General features: G+C 40.1%; 3 protein-coding genes across 3 annotated transcripts; all 3 read left to right on the forward strand.

Moving 5' to 3' along the window:
* Positions 1-1,047: 1,047 nt before the first annotated feature.
* LOC112455447 (zinc finger protein 2-like) lies at positions 1,048-5,849 on the forward strand. The gene is made up of 3 exons (XM_025017356.1): positions 1,048-3,383; positions 4,000-4,159; positions 4,375-5,849. Exons 1-3 carry the CDS (start codon positions 1,999-2,001, stop codon positions 5,023-5,025), a joined length of 2,196 nt encoding a protein of 731 aa, XP_024873124.1. The 5' UTR covers positions 1,048-1,998; the 3' UTR covers positions 5,026-5,849.
* Positions 5,850-8,675: 2,826 nt separating this feature from the next.
* LOC112455442 (protein yippee-like 1) lies at positions 8,676-17,695 on the forward strand. Its single transcript, XM_025017342.1, has 5 exons — positions 8,676-8,986; positions 13,454-13,825; positions 14,541-14,584; positions 15,181-15,289; positions 15,372-17,695. The coding sequence occupies exons 2-5, from the start codon at positions 13,724-13,726 to the stop codon at positions 15,459-15,461; spliced, it is 345 nt and encodes a 114-aa protein (XP_024873110.1). The 5' UTR covers positions 8,676-8,986; positions 13,454-13,723; the 3' UTR covers positions 15,462-17,695.
* A 323-nt stretch (positions 17,696-18,018) lies between these two features.
* Positions 18,019-20,554, forward strand: LOC112455441. Its single transcript, XM_025017341.1, has 5 exons — positions 18,019-18,380; positions 18,565-18,911; positions 18,991-19,262; positions 19,370-19,601; positions 19,702-20,554. The coding sequence occupies exons 1-5, from the start codon at positions 18,349-18,351 to the stop codon at positions 19,872-19,874; spliced, it is 1,056 nt and encodes a 351-aa protein (XP_024873109.1). The 5' UTR covers positions 18,019-18,348; the 3' UTR covers positions 19,875-20,554.
* Positions 20,555-20,977: the final 423 nt, after the last annotated feature.

Below are 20,977 nucleotides of genomic sequence, written 5' to 3' on the forward strand. Positions count from 1 at the left end.
GCGACCGCTACGTCTCATAACTCGCCGCATACCGGCTGTAAATGACGAAAACGATCGGCGTAATCGCCAACGCTGGCGTCTATCCTCGATATTGATCACCCATTGATCGTGAGTCCGCCGCGCCGTTCGCCGTTCACCGTCCGCTGCGTGCTCGCACCCTCCTGCAAAAGTTATTCACTGGCATGAGGAATTATTATATCCCTCAACTGTCTTAACATACAATCGAGAACTCTCTCTCTCTCTCATTATACTTTCGAATTGATTTAAAAATCTATAATTTTACACAGAAATTTAAATTTTCCATCAATTTATTTACTTGATCTTCGAACTTAGTCACAATCAAAGTATAAATTTAAAAATATATTAACAAATAATTTATTCTTTCTTAAATTCGAGAAGTTGTGTGATTATTTTTAGATATCCAAAATTTTAAAACTTTTACAGTAAAAGTCCCAAGCAGTATAAAATTAATGTGGATTAGAACTTTAATTGTAAGAGGAATTTACTGTAAAAAATAAATTTTCGCGTGATAAACATTTCCCAGAATTTTTCAAGATGGGCAAAAGGGAGAAGGGGAGGGGAGAGAGAGAGAGGAGGGGGGTATCCATTGTTTCTATTACTGATTACAGAAAAAAGTATTAATTCCCGAAATATTTGGAAATAACAAAGTATCGATGGTATATTTATCGATACATACTTATACGTGTGGAAGCTATCCGAGTCGGAAAAATCCTAGAGATGGACGAGACGGCGATCAACGGCGACAATAAAGCGTAAGTAAAGCGAAAGAGGTGGCCGATGAGCACTGAGCAGCAGTGGTCATGTCATAAGTCCGAAGTCGTAGAAAAAAAAGAGGTTCGGTCGGTTCGGTGGTGTTCGAATATGGCGGAAAAAATGTGGCGACACTGGCGAGTGGCGCCGTTGGCGCGCCGTGCGCCGTGCGCCGTCGGCAAACAAGGAAAAGTGCTGCCATCACGGAAGCGGTCGGCGCTCGGCCCCGCTCGGCGACGCTATCGGCGATTCCGCTCCCTCCAAAATCGCGCGTACATTGGCAACATTGTTTTTTGGTAGTTTACAAATAAAATGGCCGATATGTGAGGCTAGTTTGTATGGACAATAAAATATGCAATTATGTAAAATTAATGACCGTCGGCCGTGCGTGCGTCCAAGTCAAAACGTAGCCCCGTGAGCGCGAAACACGGAAAAAGTGCGCGGAGCACGAGTGAGAGTGTGGGAGCGCCGTGGGAGGAAGGTGGAGGTTGTCTTTCAAGACCCGTGGACGCCGCGGGCCGCGGGCCCGAAAGACCGAAACCCGAATACCCGAAACGAAAGGATATCACTTATGGTCTCCAACACATAGAAGAGCCGCGGCGGCGTGCTTTTTTCTATTGGTGTACAGTGGCGCGGCAACGATACGAAAGCGGCTCCTAGAGAGGCGAAAAGGGAAAAACGGCGAACCTTCGAAACGGCCGCCCTGCTCCGATATTGCCGACGTACGGCTCACCGTGTCTCGTGCAGCCCTCCGTCTCGGACTCTCGGCTTGTGCTCCCGGGGCCCGCATCTCGCGATCCCGAGATCGGCGTAAGCGCCTCGGGTGCACGTTGCACGCTTTTATGATTGTAGCGACATAATTTTGCTAGATTAACCGCTTGACAGCCCAGTTCTGTAGCCGGGAATAGCCGGGGATATCTGCTTACCTGCTCGTGGACACCGAGGCTCCGTCAAGCTCCGGCAAGCCGCGTCTGGCGTCTAGCGTCTAGCGTCCCCTGTTCCTGACGGCCGTTCTTGGCACAGATATGACACCCGTACTTTACCACCAAGGCCGAGATACTGGAGCGTGACGGGTACGTTTACTTGGAACCTCTCAAAATATTTCCCACGGATCAGTTTGTTATAGTGGAAAGGACTGGCACGGAAAATGCATTGACAGAGACGGAGCAACGCATCAGCAGTGCCGCGTCCAGCCAGACTAATCCATCTATCACAACCCTGACGAATATGTGTACCACTCCTGGGAATGCGGGTACAGGTTTCGGGTATGCTTGGTCCTTCGGACCGGGGACAGAGACCCGAGAGAACGCCCAAAGCGAACTCGCGACAAACATCAGTTACGCCGTCAACAATAACCAGGATCAAGGATCCAGTCAGAAGATACAAGTCGACATCAAGCCGACCAAGGTTACCGCTACCACTCATCGTCGTCCGATGTTTGCGATGAACGAAAGTTGTCAGCAAACACCCACTACGCATCATGGCCATACAGGCGGAGCACACAATCAAACGACCCACGGCACTCACGTTCGCACTAAAAAGCATCACGACGTATTTTCGTTAACGTGTGACAAAGGGGGATGTACGTGCGACGCGGCTCATCCCACACCTCCGCCTTCCTTGTTCTCAAACACCTTAGTTTTTACAACAGCCGACAAGCACGCCATGAGTAAGCACTTCATGACACCGATCGGCCCGTTGCAGCTTACCGCGGAAGAGTGCAATGAGATCTTGATGAAGAGAGCGGCTGCTGCGTCCAATCAAGCTAACGCGACGAATAACGTTGCGACCAGTCAGACGGACAATACCGCTCACTTTGGCCATGTTTTGACCCATGTCAATACGACGCAAATCGAGACGAAAGTCAAACAGCAACAGGATATGGGAAGTCAGGTCCGTGTACCGAAAGAACGACCGTACTCTTGCTCGGAATGCGGAAAATCCTTTCTTCTCAAGCACCATCTTACCACACACGCGAGAGTACACACCGGCGAACGGCCACACATTTGCATTCATTGCGGCAAGAGTTTTGCGCACAAACATTGTCTTCATACGCATCTGCTCCTGCACAGCGCCGAGAGACCGTACCAATGTCGCGAATGTAAAAAATCTTTCACGCTGAAACATCATCTTGTAACACATACCCGCGTGCATACGCGGGAGCGGCCGTTTATCTGTCAGGAATGTGGAAGAGCATTTCCTCTAAAACGTCATTTAGTGACGCACAGTAAGTTCCACTCGGGGGAGAGACCTTACGTTTGCGAAGAATGCGGGGAATCGTTTTCGCAAAAGGATCATCTTACGATGCACTCGCGCTTCCACGGCAGCCTACATCCATTCGTTTGCCCCGATTGCGGTGCAACTTTTCAGAGGAAGTTCGAGCTAGTTAATCACGGCCGGCTGCATGGCAGAGTACCACATTCGTGTACCGTCTGCGGAAAGGAATTTCTGCAGAAGCGAACACTTTTAGCTCATATGCGTTTACATACGGGCGAGACACCCTTCGCTTGTACCGTTTGCGGAGAAGCATTCCCTCGGAAAGCAGACCTGGTCGCTCATTCTAAGATTCACAACAATAATGCAAATACTGATGAAAAGTCCCTTACATGCAGGTGAGATATCGTATTTAACGTAGCTGCACGCACAGTTTATTAATTTTATCTTAAGACCATTCTTGATATATCCCATATCCCATATATCCCTTGTTATAACTCTAATTGTTATTAAGAGTGTGCTATATGAAATTACAAATAAATTTTTCTAGATTAAATCTATGTTTAATAATTTCTTTTACTTGTACTTTTAATAGTAGTTAGATATACTCTGACAGTGAAATATATTTGTAAGACATATTAAGGAAAATTTACTGCTTATATATATGTAAAATTTAAAATATATCATATGACGTCACAAAATTGAATTAATGAAGATATTGTGGTATAAGATATAGCGTCAAAGAAAGTTGAATCAAATTTTTGCTTTATTTATGGTACCTATACATGTAAATATGATTTAATATACATCAATATTGTTTACAAACACCAACATCTTTCTAAATTATTATATATGTTTGATAAATTAGAAGAGATAAATTTAACTTAATATTATTGCACAGTGATTGCACTTACAATTAGAATGGGAGGAAAAGATGAAAATTATATAGTTATTATAAGGAGTAAGTTCAATTTTCGTACATAAACGGTTCTTAATGAGTAATTATTATTTCAGGGAATGTGGTTTGGACTTCCCGAATCGAGAAGCTCTAAATTTGCACCAGAGGTTACATACTGGTGATCGAACGCTTGTAACAGACCTTTGTGGATTAGCAGCCGCTTTTCAGCAAACTCCGGCACATTTCCTTACCCCAAACACTCCAGGAGCACATCAGGTATAATGATTATACATGTGTCAATTTTTATTACAACTCAATACTAACAATGCTTTTAAATAATGAGATTTGGCAAGATTAGCAAATTTATTTTGTCTTTAATGTTAAAAACATTTTAATATCGAATAAATGTAGCAATATCTGCTCAAAATGTGAAATATATAAATTATAAATAATATATTTTTATCATAATACCTTTAATAATATATTTTTAGATGAACGGACCGATAGGGACTCCTGGTGTCAGTCATATGCATGGCGCGACGCAAACATCGCCACCAGTGGGTACAGGACCAAAACCTAAGCCACATATTTGTCCTGATTGCGGCCGCGGTTTCGCACAAAAACACGGCTTGTCGCAGCATCAACGACGTCACACAGATGGCAGTTGCCACATAAGATCACACGTATGTGACAAATGCGGCAAAGCCTTCTTCCAGAAGAATCATTTGTTATTACATCAACGTCAGCATATGGATCCGCCACCAAGTATACTTAGACAACAACAGAGACAAGCTGCTCAAGCTGCGGCTCAGCAAGCACAACAGCAACAGCAGCAGCAGCAACAAGCGCAACAGCAACAACAGCAGCAAGTTCAGCAGCAGCAGCAAGTGCAACAACAAGTACAGCAGCAACCACAGCAACAGCCGCAAACGTGTACCGTCGATACTAAAACGATTCAACTACAGGCAATACAACAGCAGGTACAGCAACAGGTGCAACAACAGGTGCAGCAGCAACAGCAGCAGCAGCAGCAACAGCAACAACAACAACAACAGCAGCAGCAGCAACAACAGACGCAGCAGCAGCAGCAGCAAGCATGTTCCGTGGACGCTAAAGCAATACAGTTGAATGTCACCATGTGAGACGGTATAAAGATGAGGGACTGGAGAGTCCTTGAAACATTAGCACTCCCAAATGCGCACCCTGCTGCCACCCTCTGCACGCACTTCTCTTGTACTAACAATATACGTTAGATATATATTTATTATCTCTAGATTCAAAAATAATAATCAATTTTACATACAAGAATAGGAATATACAAAGAATATACATATATATACACTATATTCTAATTACTATAAGGCTTGTAACAAGGAAATAAAAGTAACCATATATTAGTGTTTTACATATACAATTTATAAATATACAAATATAAAAATATATAAATATATAAATATATAAATATATACTCTAGACATGTAAAATGAGACTAAAACAAATTAGTTGCCTTAACGAGAAGAAGAATTTTAATGAATATATTAACTATTATGTTTGGTGATTTTTTCATTTACTTTTATTTAGTAGGACATCACTTTATAAGAAAACACATATTGAATAAATCAAGATAAAAAAATAAGTTCGCCGTGTATCGCTGCTTTGTTGTTATCCTTCTCAATGTATTTGTGCGACGGTAATTGAAAGGAGATAATCGATGTGTGAACAGTAAAACAGTAACAGAAAGGGGGAGATTCTTCTGTAAAGGGTTTTGGCGAAGAGAAAGAGGGTGGCAGACATTGCGCATTTATGAAGCATTTTTAAAGCTTAGATCTATATAAGATAGCATTTTAGCCCCGCGCAATTTATATTTTTACGTTAAACGTACGAGCAACTTGTTCGTTAAATTTTAGAAATACGTAAGAATCCCGGTTTTATAAAATCCAAATATCAATAAATGGATGTAAATGTTTTTCGTGAGGAATTAACGCGATGTATGAACGCCATATATGATCTTAACGTTATATACGAGAATTAATGCATATATTAGTTTTACATCAAGTTATAAAAGTTACAAGATTAATACATGTATTCGATACATGTATCATGTATTAATCTTGTTGTACGTGCACTTCGCGTTTAGAAACCCAAGAAGCCTTTCCACGTGCTTAATTGTTTTTTTTTTTTCGATTAAAACATTTTCTCCGTGATAACAAAATGTACGTCGCGTGCAGTTACGTGTGAGATTGCTTAGCGGGCTCTTCTAGAAAACGCAAATTTAATTTTTGTCAACAAGAGTAATAGTATAGCTAGAAAATCGGAAGAAATACGAATAAAGGTTTCCTACATAGTTTTAATACGTATCTATCTTTCTTTTCTAAAATAACGTAGACGTTCTAAAATAACGCTGCCGATGCCGTATCGGTATCTACAGATATGAAGAAATTGTGAAATTTTAAGTGCAACGTTCATCACGTGTCAGCTTTTCTGCCTCTTTCTGTCTCGAACAAAATTATAGGTATTAACTAATGTTTATTTTTCTTTTAGCTAACACATAAAATTTTTAAGTCTTTCTTTTTTAAGTTGCCTCGTCTCTTTCTTTTCTGTTTACAAATTTATCAAATAATATAACGCTCGAGAATACTGTGGATCCTACATCGATATGTAAAAGTAAGTACATATCGCATAAATCACACATAATACTCTCTTGTTTCATATATATATATATATATATATATATATATATATATATATATAACTTTAGAATTGTATCAAATATTGATCAAAAAGATCGTACATATATATTTTATTTTTATTAATATATAAAAGCTAAATAAGAAAAAAAAAGATTCAAGTTATATCTTTTCATTAATCGAATATTTTTGAAATACACAAGCCGACATATTTTTCACCATGTTTTGTATTAAAAAACATGTACTAAAATTGACACAAAGAGGATATAATGTATGAAATTTGGTGTCAGTTAACTTTAAAATGTCAAAGAAAGATTATTATTTATTACATACAAGAATTTTGGAATTATTATTTACTGCAGTTTTAAGAATCTTGGCATTCTATGGTATTCTCAAATTTAAATTCTTACGAAATCCGTTTCAAACTGAACGATACATGATGTTCTGCAATTAATTTTATTTGCGCTTGAGCTTAATTCGTAGAATGTCACGAGTCACGAAATCAAAGCATCTTGTTATTTTTTATTTCAATGAAAAATCGACACCATGTTTCTCTAAAAATAATTAAATGTGCGCTTTTAGTCATATCTGGATTGTAAAGAGAAGGTAATGCGATGAATAATATACGAACAAGAGCACGCATATTAATCAAAATAATAGGACTAATTTTCGGGATTGCAAAACGTCGCGAAATAAAAAAACATCACACAATACTAATAATATGCTTTTAAACGGCGAATCTCGTTGAAATACTTGAATTATATCGGAAGTAGGCAAGAAGACATCGTGATTAGAAGGAAGAATTAGAGTTTAGAGTTTGCTCTATTGAAATCTTTTTTGTAAAGCAGGAACATCTCGCTTATACATTTAATTGCTTATTGCATAGAGAATCAATTACGTGTAGAACATGTGCAATTTCAAAAGAGCATCAATATATCTCGATATATTTTGCAAAGAATTATATATTATATATATCATCATCATTATGAAATTATGCGTGAGTTGTAACTACATAATTGTTTCGTCACACCCCATTTATCTGCATTTATCCATGCTCTAATGTCACCTCTCGTGTTGAAACATTTTCTTTCACTGCGTTTGTATCGTAATTCGCAAGTAACATTCGAATATTCGAATTAAAGAAAGAGTTTTATGCAAATCGCAATAAAGCCAGCTCATCGAACGCAAATGCGACCGGATCTTGAATCTCATATAATAATGATAAATTGAATTGACTTTGATGCTGGAGCGGCGAGCGCCGAAGACACGTTCGAAATTTGAAATGCTTTACGTTCTAAAATAATGATCTATTGACATCGAAAACGTACAAATTAAGTGAGAAAAATGTACTAAAAGGATCTATTCAAGGAAGCACATTTAATCTGTTTCTTTTAACTCTTTCTGTTACATTTATTTATATTATCTCGCGATAAAACATGATTCGCCGAATTTTTTGTACATATATATAATAAAATAATAATAAAAATGTAACGCCACGTGCGGAGCGAATATACATCTTAGCGGTTTTTCTTTGAAAACGAAAAGCAAAAATAACAAGCGGATGTCACATAAAGAAGACTCATCCATCGGAAGACGATCATCTTTGTAAAAATTCTCTGTAAAAAGTCACGCGAGAAGAAGAGGAAAAAGGAAAATGATGAAAGAAGGAAGAATATATGATATTTACTCGGTTACTCGGGCTAAAATCAATTCACTAAAATAAAGAAGGGGGAGATATGTATTTTCTAATAACATTTTTGTGATAAAAATCGATATTAAATGATACAAATATTGGGCTGCGTGCACACATATATACATGTTGGTATACATATATGTATGTATGAATCGTAAAATCTCGATGAATCACAAAGACAAAGAGAAGTTGGTCGTAGTTAATAAGTATAAAGAGGAAGCAGCGCGCGCGCGTGATACACACGGCATTCGCGCGATCCGCGCGCGGCGACGGCGACGGCCCGTCGCGCGCCCTAGCGACGATGTCCGCAATCGATAGGCGGAGTCGGGCGCGTGCGCGCGGGTCATCGTATGCGCGGATTTCGCTTTGCGGACGAACGACGAACCGAAATAAATCGAACGACGCCGAAGCCGAAGTCCGAGCGAGCGCCGAGCGCCGAGGCCGCCGAGTCGATCAGCGGCATCAGGCATCACTGGCATCAGCGCCCAGCGCCAGCGGTACGGCGTTCGTTGGAGTCGGACGTGCGCGTTTCGCGTTAGTGATGATCAAAACGAACCGTCGTCGTCGCCGTGGTCGCTCGTGGCACAGCAGGCAGACGAAACAGCCGTGATCCGTGCTCGGTGTTACGAGTCGCGAGGCAGAGGCAGAGGGAAGACCGAGAACCCGCGCCGTCGCCGTCGCCGTCGTCGCGCTCCGCCGCAGCGGTCACGGATGCATATGGAGGTACGTCAACGTCGTCAACAACTCGTCCCCGATCAGACATTTACTCCCGTACACGCGTCTTTGTTTACCACGACCAGCCCGACGCAGATTGACACCATGACATCCCGCGGTCGCGAGTCGCGACGCGCTCGCTCGCCACACGCATACGAAAAGGTGGACGCGACGCGACGCTACGGGGACCCTCGGCGTGAAATCGGAAATTTCGCGCAAGACGACGCGCGCTTTACTTATGTCGCGATCGGGAAACAAGTTTTCTCCGTCGTTCGGCTCGGCCGAGGCCGAGGCGTCCCCGTCACGCGTCCCGGAGCCGCGGAGCTCGAAATGGAGTCGGAATCACAGTTACGTACTCCATACTTGTCCGCCTCGAACTACGCATTATTGTTTTCGAACCGTTTCCGCGATCGGCGTCGGCGAGAGACATCCTCCTCGCGACAAAGAGGTCGTCGAGAGATCGTCGCGCGTAGCACCGAGGACCCCGAGGACGATGCTCGCGGGTAAAGCCGCGATTAAAGCATTCGGGTTTGTGTACGTTCTCAGCTGATGGGGCCTGTCAGCTGCCTCATTCGTCGTGTCTCGCTCCGCCTCACCCCTCACCCCTTACCCTTCATCATGCCTCGCCTCGCCTCGCCTCACCTCGTCTCGCTCCGCTCCGCTTCGCCTCGCTTTGTCTGGCTCGACTCACCTCGTCTGCCGTCTCTCTCTGCCGCGAGGATCACGTCGGATTAACGATCCACGATTCTTCTTCCGCCACCGTTATCAATGAGTCGCTCCGATTTTATCAACGCGCCTTTCGCGCGCGCGACACGAGCCGAGCGACTCTGGTTTTCTTAAGAACGATCTCTATGATATTTCAGGACGAGAGAACGGGTAGACGCAGGTGTCCGTGCGACGTGGTACGTGGGACACTCGGACGTCACCGATGCGCACGGGGTTTCACCCTTAAAGCGACAAACGGCGGAAGCGCGTTACAACCTTTCCTCGAAACCTCTTCTCGAGATCGAGACACAAAAATGTTTAATCGGATATACGCAAAATGGACCTGTTTAGACATCGCGTCTACTCGTCGCGTACGCCTGTTTACTCCGAAGCTGTTGTTTATTTCTCTTTCCGCGCGTAACGGATCGCGTGTTCGCACACGCACAGGCATACGCGTACGATAAGCGATACACGAATACGTTCTGTCACCAGATAATGCGCCGCGGCTTGTTTTGTATACATTCACAGCTGATTCGAGACGCGTCGCGTTGCGTCGTAAAAACATCGCGGCATCGGGACGCGTATCTTAGTCAGCCGCCACACAGTTCTCCTTCTCTCTCTCTCTTTCTCGATTTTTCGCTCGACGACGACGTGACACGCTGCCTGCGTCGCAACTATTTCCCTACAACTTTTCGCGCGTATTCCTTTTCCATAAGTCGCTCGTACGATTTACACGTAGATGTTTCGACTGGATCGGTTTGAATAACGTAACGAAAAGCTTTTCTCCATTATTCGTATCTTGTAACTATAATCAGGAAAACGAGGATGCGCGACGAGCGACAAACGGCTGCTTATTAATTAAACCTGAATCAAAGTAAACGTACAATATATATATATATACTTTCGCCGGACGTGCACGTGTGCATCGGCGTTTAACCATCACGTTCTTTGGAACACGATTAAAAAGCGTGCTTTTTCATCGGTGCGATCATTCACGCGCCTTCGCGGCTTCGCGCTCGCGAGGAGCGGGAGGAATCGCGCGACTCGCGAGATGCCCTTGCGGATGCGAGATGCGACGATCCGAGCGTCTCAGACGCGACATTTATGTACGCGACTCGATCGAACGTGGCGTCGCGTCGCGTCGCGACGCGTGAACCTGTTGGACAACGGTTTTGTGTACATTTACAGCTGACTGGACTATCAGCTGACTGCGCGCGTCGGGCGTCGCGCGTCGCGCGTCGTGCATCCTCCGCCAACTTCCTCGCCAGAGTCGCCTGTCCTGTCGCCTCCCTGTTGCACGTTCTTCTTTCTTCTTTCTCCGATGGTAGAAATTTTATTTTATGTCTTTTAGAAGAATATTTAAGAAAAAAGTAAGGAGTTTGATTGAAAGCATATCGCGAGTGCACAAGGGATATACGTGTATAACGTTGCATTCGCGTTTGCAAGGTCCTTTCTCTTTTCTTCAACTATTTTCCTTGTTGTTGAAGTGATATTTTTCTCCAACGTACTTGATTAAAAGAGCCCGGTGAAATCTCTATTGCGTTTGTTCGAGCGTCGAGCATTGGGTTCAGAGTTTATCTTTTTCCTTCCAATGTGGAGTAATAAAAAAAGATAACGTCTGAACTAGTTGCAGCCAGTTCAGCAATAGCAAAACAGACCCATTATCATATCCTAAGAATCTTTATGAACGTACCGGCGTGTCGGCTCACTTGGATGTTAATGATATCTTTTACTTTCCAGATATATGTATTTCTCGCGTCCGATTTGCATCGAGATCAATACGTTGATCGGCCATCTTCTCTGCCTTATCCCTGCGCCGCGCCGTAATCAGTGCGTTGCGACTTGCAACTTGCGACAACGCAACGTTTGCGGCGAGGGCAATGGCTCTCGCTCATTCGATCCTCGTTTGTAATGTAGCTAATGCGGGGTAAAGGGGTTACGACTCGGGTAAATTCTCTCGTATATAGAAGGCAGTTTATAAATAACTTGGGGGGCTTTGCCTCTTACCTCGGCCCCGGTCGTCAACCCCTCTCACTCACCCCTCCTCGACCCGTCTGACGCTTGTTCGTTATATAGGAACCGCTTTTTCTTAAAAGTATTAATAATCCGTGGCCGTCGATTTGACGGCCGATTTTGTTGATTATATTAGAAACTATTACATAGAATGGAATGTCCAGCAAAATTTGATATATCCGACTGAGGGATTGAGTATGAAAAAATAAGTTACGAACGTGAAGAAAAGTTATTATGTTTTTACGAGTTTTTAATCGAAGCCGAGCGAGGCTCGATGCTCGTGGCAACTGATATTAAGTCGAGCTGATCGCGTCGTCGCGCGTACTTGCGCGATAAGAATAAAAAAGACGCCGTTGCGTCTACAATAAGTAGCAATGACCTTGACTAGTGTATTGACTCGAAAGTCCCGTCTCCCTTTGTTCTCGGACATCCGTTAGGGAACCCGTTCCCATATATTCTCGTTCTCTTTTCTTCGCCAAGCCAGTCGTCGCGCGTCGGTAAGGATAGGATCGACGTCGATATGTACTCGCGAATCCGAGCGAATTCCAATTCCGATACGCGACTCCGATACTTCCGCTCGACGGAGTTGGATTACCGCTTACAAAAACTGCTACCTCATTCGCTCGTAATCGTAAACGAGCCACTTTCGAACGCGAAGAGAAGGAACGAGGTGTGTGTGACGCTCGGAGATGTACTCGAGGATATATTCGCGGGCACCGCGACGCCAGGAAGACGCCGCGAGAATATCCGCGAGGTCATCGCGGTATCAGTTTCGATTAGCAGGCATCTCGTGAGAACATGTGATTAGCATTTATAAAGCGTCTGGCATCCGCCGCGTTCTAAAGAAGGATAAGCGGAGTGCGCGTCTACCCATACTATACAGACTACAGACTACAGAGAAAGCCTCTATATCTTTAACGATTCATAATAACGTCCTTGTCTCTTTGTTTGAACGCGCGCCAGCACGTGGCGGCACATATCAGTCGATATGGAGTACATCGATGCAATGCAATTGCCTTTGAAAACTACGTTGTTTCGCTTTCAAAACGTCATTTCCGCAACTGTCGTCGTGCTTCTCGTTGCAAGCTGTTTTTTTTTTATATTACAAAAATGACGGACCAGAGAGGGAGAGAGAGAGCAGCAAAAATTTAATTACATTACTTATTGATGGCTAAAATTAAGAATTTTGCACGGACTACGCGATATTAATCTGCGTTATATTAATCTTTCGCGTTATTTCTAATTAGTCCACTTTAAATGTCATTGTTAATGCAATTTACTGGCAGACACTAACAAATATTCGTCGCGTAATTCACGGAGGTGCGATCGATATGCTGTCGGCACGGAATGCGTGTATCGTGAAACGTGCAGCCGTGCTATAACAGTGCTTCCCGAGCCAATGTCAGACCGTTGCTGTAAAAAAAAGCTATTTGCCTTGCATTGTGAATAACATTTTGTTGAATCTATTCGTATAACACTCGCCCTCGGTATATATTCGAATCTTCATCAACGTTTACGGTAAAATTTCCTTGACCTTGCATAATAATACTTAAGGGATTACTTTTGTTTTCTCGTTTACGCGGTTAACACGTGCGGCTCCGTGTCGTCCGTGTCCCGAAATCCCGTGTGCGCGAAAGCAAAATAAAACACGTGTCTCGCGCTATCGCGTTGCAAGACGGGTCTAAGGTTGCAGCGAGAATCGATACGAAATGAAAATCGACGTCGCATTTTTTTCACCGTTATCTCCTCGCTTTACAGGTGTCTCCGAACCGGCGCTGTCTGAACCAGCTCAACAGCTGATCGGAGCACGAAGCGGCGGTGAACGGGGCTACTATCGCACCACCACCCCGCGTTTCGGAGAACGTCAGTCTCGTGTCCTCTAGATAAAAGATTGAAAAAAAGAAGAAAAAACCGTAAAAAAAAATCTCCCGGCGAGGAGAAAGAGATCTGTATTCTTACACCTGGCAAGAGGATAGGAGGATAGCAAGCAAGGGCGAAGTGTATTTTCGCTCGCTTGGACACGCCATCATGGTGAAAACTTTTCAAGCGTATCTACCTTCCTGTCACCGCACTTACTCGTGCATTCACTGCCGTGCTCATCTCGCCAATCACGACGAACTCATCTCTAAGGTAAGCGCAACCTCGAGTTCCTACGACAAATCTTTTGCATTCTTCTTCGACCGAAGGTTTCTGATCCTAGGGTCCTGGCCGCGAATATGATGGACTATCGTGGAATATTGTGACGTGACGTTGAAGAAACTTAAATTGTCAGCGTATTTTGCTAATCTATATTAACGAGTATACAAATGTTGATAAGAAACGAAATTATTTTCGATTTGTTTATTACAAGAAAAGACTTGTACGATTTTTTGCTTTTAACGTCATAATGCGTCAGTATGCAACAAGTGACCATCAGAGAAGTTATTATGGGATTATTAAGAGAGATTTCTTTTAATTGGAACGTTTTCGTTTTTTCATCAATTTACCTATTACGGACATCCGGGTAGTATACAAAACGAATCGCAAAGTTTCTGATTATTGTATGAGCAAGCGTAATAATCAGTTAAAATCAGAAATGGCTGCGTAGATATTCTGCGTACACAATAGCGTGCGATAACGTGGATTATTGCTATCGTTTATATTCTGTCAGATAGCGATAGTTCCGGTTAACCAAGAAAAAAATTTATTACCACCCCGAGATACGAGGCTGTAGCTAAAAATTCACGCTCCGATCTTAATCGTAAATAGTTTCATAACAACTAATAATAGACGTAACTCTATGTCTCTTTTTTATATCGCGTAACACAATGTGATGATATAAATTTTGTTCGTTTTGCATTTTCAGTCCTTCCAGGGCAGTCAAGGTCGTGCCTATCTTTTTAATTCTGTGTAAGTATAACTGATATGTTGAAAATAGAACAACTTTGAGATATTTGGCATTGGCTACCTTTATAACACGTACATACGAGATGTCCTAGAACTCTATTTTTATTCTTTTGAGTTATTAATATAGTTTTTTGATTAAGTCGAAACTATTTTCCCTTAAAATTTGATCTAATATTTTGTTTGTTTTCTATAACATCTTCTCTAACATCTTCGTACATAATGCCTTATTATTTCTATGGCTGTCGCACTAGGAAAACACCACTGTGAAGAGTGAGGATAAATGAAAAGCAAAGTTTCTGCGTTCCAATTTACGCTGCAAATTTAATTTGTGTGAATTCTTTAAATTACTTCTAGTTTGAAAACTATATCTAACTATATCGAGATACGTTTTCGATATTTTGCAGTTTTGTAATTAACATAAACGAAATGGAAGTAAATATTCTTCTTGATCTTCCAATTTTTAGTAATGGTGTAGTAATGTTTAGTAATGTAATTTGGGGGTATTCTTTGTGTGTTTTATGTCAACATCGATCGATACGTATACATATAACACAGAACACATATGACAGAAATGGAAAAATGATAATTACGTTACGTAGGGTGAACGTAGGTTGCGGTCCCGCGGAGGAGCGAGTTCTATTAACTGGGCTGCACGCTGTCGCCGATATCTATTGCGAGTGCTGCAAAACCACCTTAGGGTGGAAATATGTTAGTTATTCATTTATTTATTAACGTAGTCTCTTGAATGAAAAAAGTTTGTGACATTACGTGTCTAATGATATTTTTTTAGGAGCATGCGTTCGAGTCAAGTCAAAAATACAAGGAAGGAAAATTTATAATCGAACTTGCCCATATGATCAAGGAGAATGGATGGGAATGAAAAGCAGAGGGGAATAGAAGAGTTCCCCGTGCCTCTCATCAAACTTTTCCTGATAATGCCTACGACGTTGTTCTACGTGCAATGTACGGCCCCTCTCTATTCGAACCACCAACGAAAGTCTGTGATTTCATTTGTGATTTATAATCTTAGTAATCTTCGTTTCGGACAATTCAAACAAACGCAACATCGGTTTGCTTCTGATCAAATCGAGCAAGCGAAGGTATCGCGGCGATCTGTATTCGTCGGTGGACACATCACCAAGTATTGTAAAGAAATTATTTTTCAATGGAAGAAAAAAGTAGAGTAAGATGACGATGTCAAGTAATGGTGGAACATGACGATGAAGGTGCCATGGTGGAAATAAAAAAGCGAGCGTGCTCGGTACGAGCAGTGGGGTGCCCCCCCTCCCTAATTTTGATTCATTATCTTTGTAGACATTGCGTGCAGTCGTGTGTCGACACTGAATGTTAAAAATTAAACGTGCGGGGCACCCCGACAATCAGTTTTATCTGTTTTATGCACCGGAACAGCGCAAGTGCCACAGACTTTGCCGGACTGATTGCCTGCCTGCCGCGTCTGTCATTGGAATTTCACTGCCGATATTCCTAATATTAATTAAGAATGCTGCGCCGTATTTAGACGGCGTAGTGGTAGTTCTAGTTTAGCATACATTATAGAGTACTAAAGCCTATATTGCATTATTATAGGACTTCGTGGATATAGAAAATAGGAATGAATAAGAGTAATGGAGGCAAGAAGAGCGAAAGAAAGAAAGAATTTGAGTGAATGAGAGAGAAAGAGAGAGAGAGAGAGGGGAAAGGAGATATGAAAGAAAAAGTCTGGTTAAGTGTCACGTGTACATGTTTGGTTTTACGTTCATCATGCCTGCCAAACTGTCTGTTTATCTGCCAGTTGCCACATTATTACAGTAGTATCATGTTGTAATACGTTTTCATCGCCTGAGTAGGATGCGGTGTGATTGAAGTTTTCGTTATCAAGTCTTGAAACTGCGCCTTCCTATGCACGCAATATATCGGAATCTGAAATATAAAAAAGGGTGATTGTGCTCGTTTTTTTCTTAATCTCTCGATCTTGTTCATAAATATTTTTATAAGATCCAACTGTATTTACGAAATAGTTAGTAATGACAGTCGCGATCCTATATAAAGATAAATTCATTGAGGATTTAACTTTATTAGTCACCAAACTTTCGATTACACAAGTTTACAATCGAATATCCATAATAAAGTTGTCGCTTCTCATACTACATTGATGCGTTTTCATACAATGTAGCCTTTTTTTTGCGTGAGAAATTTTCCCTCGAAATATTATTATATAGAGGCTGATTATACACGAATATATCATTTGTGCTGTATTCCTTGATGAGCTCTTCCGTTGCTATCTTCTTGTTACGATTATCGAAACGACAGTTAAACAAAATTCATAGAATTTATGGCGAGTGCACTTATTAGAAAATCGGATAAATATAAGCTGCGTCTGTGCGTGATACTTAACGATTGAACTAATGACTTGTATAAATTTACGACATTAATCGACTGACTCGTGATATCGACATTTTAAAAAACCATTTCTATTTTATGCGCGTATTATTATATTATATTAACAGGAAGATAGCTTTATCGTGTTTATTGCATCAAGCGATAATCTGTTTATATTGTATAAAGTATTTTGTATATCTAATATCAGTGATCTTCGTTTGCACTGTTTTCTACTAAAAAATTATATGTAGACAAAAATCATATGTTTAACAAACTCCTTTACTTCGACCGAACTGGCAATTTTTATTTAATAAGCATATGTTTAACTTTCAAATGCATACATATGAAAGTGCAGTGTATTCGTGCAACATATGTAGAAAAATGTTTGCCTACCTATCTTGGACAGATTGACTGACTAACTTGATCGATTGGCGACTAACCGACTGACCGACCGACCGACCGACTGTGAACAAACAAATAAAATAAATGAATGAATGGGAGAATGAATGAGTGTGTCGGCCTAATATTCACGCTGTCACTCAAAGAGTACTTTTTATATTAATGTGCCGATATCCTTATCCGCACTCACCTTTTCGGAACCTTGTTAAAATGTACCTATCAACACTAACTCTGTAGTCTTCAGCCTCCACAACTTCCACCATCACAGGTTTTGCTTTGTAAAACGTGTTCTTAATAAAAGGGAAAAAAAATGAATACACAAAGTATTGAAGATAATTTGAACGTGTTCTCTCTCTCTAAATTTTATAAAATATTTGCATAAATAATTAATAATAATTAATAATATAAATTCTTATTATATAAATATTTCTCAATCAAAATAAAAAGATAAAGGCCATCTTGACAATGAGTGCGGATATAAATGCGCAGTTTTCTAATAAAGACTACAATAATAAAGGAAGCAGAGATTGAGAGGTAAGTTATTACTTTAGTGTTTTAGCCCACTTTGGGTTTTCTAATTTTTCTATTTCTTTAACGTATATCATTTATTTTCGACGATAATTTATTTTCATAGAATTTTTATTAAAGTAAGCATTGTGTATGTGTGAAATCTCTTCGGCGCTCAATTTCAAATGGATTCCGTTTCACGCATGCGCCTTTCGTTCGACTGCGCAAAGCTGCCAACTGCCAACGCACAGCGAGTTGCGCTTCTGCTTATTATATATACATGCGTATATGTATAGATGACAATGGACTCCGCCACGGTCATTTGATCGTTTCCTGTTAGCGTTAGGTTCTTATAATTGTTTTTTTTTTTGTTCACTTTTTGTTTAAGTGCGAGCAAATTTTTATTCGTCGTTATTACGTGTTTGTTAGACGTGAAAGCTAATAGCGTTAAGCTAAGCACACTGCCTATTATTTTAGAATTAATGATGAAAAACGCAAAGGCCAAAAATTCAAGGTAATTGAAGTCATGGAATTGTTAATGACAACTCGATATTCGTTTGTGGATATACGTCATTCGCTGATTGTGACAGAGGTTTATTGAGATAAACAAAGCATTGTGTCATCCACAATTCAATTACGAACTGAACCATTCTATTATTATATTAGGTACGTTTAATTTGTAATGCAAACTTTTGCAGAACATGCTCGGGACCTTTTAGCGATCAAAGTGGGTTCTTTGACGTTGTCGTTCGACCGATGCTACAACAGGGGCACGAGGGAGAATTATGCAGCTGGTTGAAAGAAATGAGTTTGATTCGTACAGCCTGTAACTGTCCTCATTCGGATTGTAAAGGGCGTAGTTTAATATGGAGTCCTGCAAGAATCGTAGACAAATATATTTGGTCTTGTCCTGACTGTATGAGAAAGCAGTCCATCAGAGAAAAGTCTTTCTTTTTCGGAATAAAATGTGATCTGAAAATGTGCCTTCAACTGATATTAGGATGGTGTCAACAAATTCCTTGTGAAGCTACTGCTACTTATTTAGGTTCTTATTTATGTAATATGTCTTTTACGATAATCAAGATTCTGTATAGTTATAGATACATATGTATATATTATTGCAGATGTAAAGAAACACGTTATTAGAAAGATATATGAGCGGTGCGACGAGGTTTCCGCAATCTATGTTAGAAAACATCCAGAGGATTGGTTATTAGGTGACAAAGGTGCAATATTAATTGTGGATGAATTTCCTGGTGGTTATATGACGGAGCATCAGCCAGATGTAAACTCTGCCAAAAAACGTAATAATAATTCACATACAATAATATGCGTTGCAGAAACAAATACTATACCACCTCGCATATGGTTACATATGATTGAAGCTATGCCAGAGGTAATGTTTCAATGGAGCACATTTTAATTACAAAAATATACCGTATAAATATTATTCTACTTGAACTTTACATTTACTTTACATTGTATAAATTGTTTCTTTTATAGCCACAAAAAATTGACAAGTTACAACCAGGAGTGGACAAGAGTAACATGGTAAAAGAAGCTTTGAAAGAGATTACGAGGCACACAGTACCAGGAAGTTATATAGTAGCAAATGATCGTGCTCGCTGTTGCAGTTATGAATCTTTACAGAGTCTAAGACAATACAAAATTATCAGTGTTGAACAGCTGCAGAAATTTGATCCACCTGGTAAAAGTAAACTTCTTGACAATCTCGGTAATTACCTATTTTAATAACATCAGGGTTTAATAACCTTTGTGTGTTTCTTGTTGTTCTAAACAATTTTTGCGTAATTATTTTTCTCCTTTATTTTAAGAAACAATTTGGCAAAGTGCCGTCGAAGTTTGTGAGGAAGTTCAAGAAGCTACGCATACATCAGGCCAACATATCATTGCTAGGCATTTATGGAGACAAAAATTTGGTACATCACCTTCTACCGCGTTTCAAGATATGCTGAATCACATTGCGGAATATTATCGATTTTTTTAAGGTCAGGCACAAATATCGAAATCTCTTTCGCATCATTGCGTTACAGTTGCTATCATATACGACACGGTTATTTTTCAAAATAATGTTATATTTCTTTATAAACGTATATAAAATAGATATCGGAAAATCAATTTAAATATTTTAGATTATATACACGTTTTACAAGTTGCCTTATTAAATCAAATATCCATTAATGATATATATATGTATATTTTGCTGTCCACAAATAAAAAGTGAGTATAGGAATAAGTGTGAGTATGGAGTATAATATATTCCACAAAACTTACTTTTTATTTGTGAATAGTAAAATATAAATTATAAATGATTATATTGTTAAGTCTTCCAAGTATTAATAAGCATTTTACTCATTACGTAAAATAAGCACTGATAATAATTGTTGACATATTAAGATTATATAATAAAAAGATAGATTTTTGAATATGCTAAGAAAGTAAAATATGAAATAATACAATTCGTGACAAGTTATATCTAATGTTTTTATCTTTGTGCTAATATTGGCAGAAACTAATATTAAAAGACTGACGTTGACTCTACCATAGAATATTAAAATAATTTTGAGCCCAATAATGTAGCAATACTAGCGTAAATATGAAATTATAATAACATGTATCCATAATTTGTTTTCTAATTGAAGAGATATTAAGTATTTTAATCTTAGGTGAACCTCTTGTTTTTTTAAATATCCACAAATATTCAAATACGCACAAAATTAAATTTATGATATAACTTTATATATATTTTTTACAGTAAATTTCTCTGTTCTAAAGTTATTAGATTAAGTACTTTCTTTATCCTAAAATTTCTTGGTTCTCATTCCTATTCAATTAATTTAGAATGAAAAATGAATAAATCAATAAAAGATAAAAGAGAGAGATATTATGATCATGTAAGATAACCCAAATATGTGAGTAGGAAGAGAACAGGGCGAGAGGAGATAGAAAACTTATAGAATAAAAATCTTCTAGAATAGAGGAATTTGAATTGTGTATTGTTTTCATACAAATGTTTGTTATATAACGTCTTTTAGTTTTATTGTTGGATATAATTTTATTTTCTATAAAAGGTTGGGCAATCTGCAGGAC

This window comes from Temnothorax curvispinosus, unplaced genomic scaffold (genome assembly GCF_003070985.1).
Source record: "Temnothorax curvispinosus isolate PA1 unplaced genomic scaffold, ASM307098v1 QBEX01006096.1, whole genome shotgun sequence".
Taxonomy (NCBI): Eukaryota; Metazoa; Arthropoda; class Insecta; order Hymenoptera; family Formicidae; genus Temnothorax; species Temnothorax curvispinosus.

Bases quoted from the DNA above. Each gene is read 5' to 3' on its own strand.
- LOC112455441 (XM_025017341.1), top strand. From the start codon at position 18,349: ATGATGAAAAACGCAAAGGCCAAAAATTCAAG. The intron at 18,381-18,564 runs GTAATTGAAGTC...AAACTTTTGCAG, and splicing joins GCAAAGGCCAAAAATTCAAG to AACATGCTCGGGACCTTTTA. The intron at 19,263-19,369 runs GTAATGTTTCAA...TTTCTTTTATAG, and splicing joins TGATTGAAGCTATGCCAGAG to CCACAAAAAATTGACAAGTT.
- LOC112455442 (XM_025017342.1), top strand. From the start codon at position 13,724: ATGGTGAAAACTTTTCAAGCGTATCTACCTTCCTGTCACCGCACTTAC. The intron at 13,826-14,540 runs GTAAGCGCAACC...TTGCATTTTCAG, and splicing joins ACGACGAACTCATCTCTAAG to TCCTTCCAGGGCAGTCAAGG. The intron at 14,585-15,180 runs GTAAGTATAACT...TACGTTACGTAG, and splicing joins GCCTATCTTTTTAATTCTGT to GGTGAACGTAGGTTGCGGTC.
- LOC112455447 (XM_025017356.1), top strand. From the start codon at position 1,999: ATGTGTACCACTCCTGGGAATGCGGGTACAGGTTTCGGGTATGCTTGG. The intron at 3,384-3,999 runs GTGAGATATCGT...TTATTATTTCAG, and splicing joins GAAAAGTCCCTTACATGCAG to GGAATGTGGTTTGGACTTCC. The intron at 4,160-4,374 runs GTATAATGATTA...ATATATTTTTAG, and splicing joins ACACTCCAGGAGCACATCAG to ATGAACGGACCGATAGGGAC.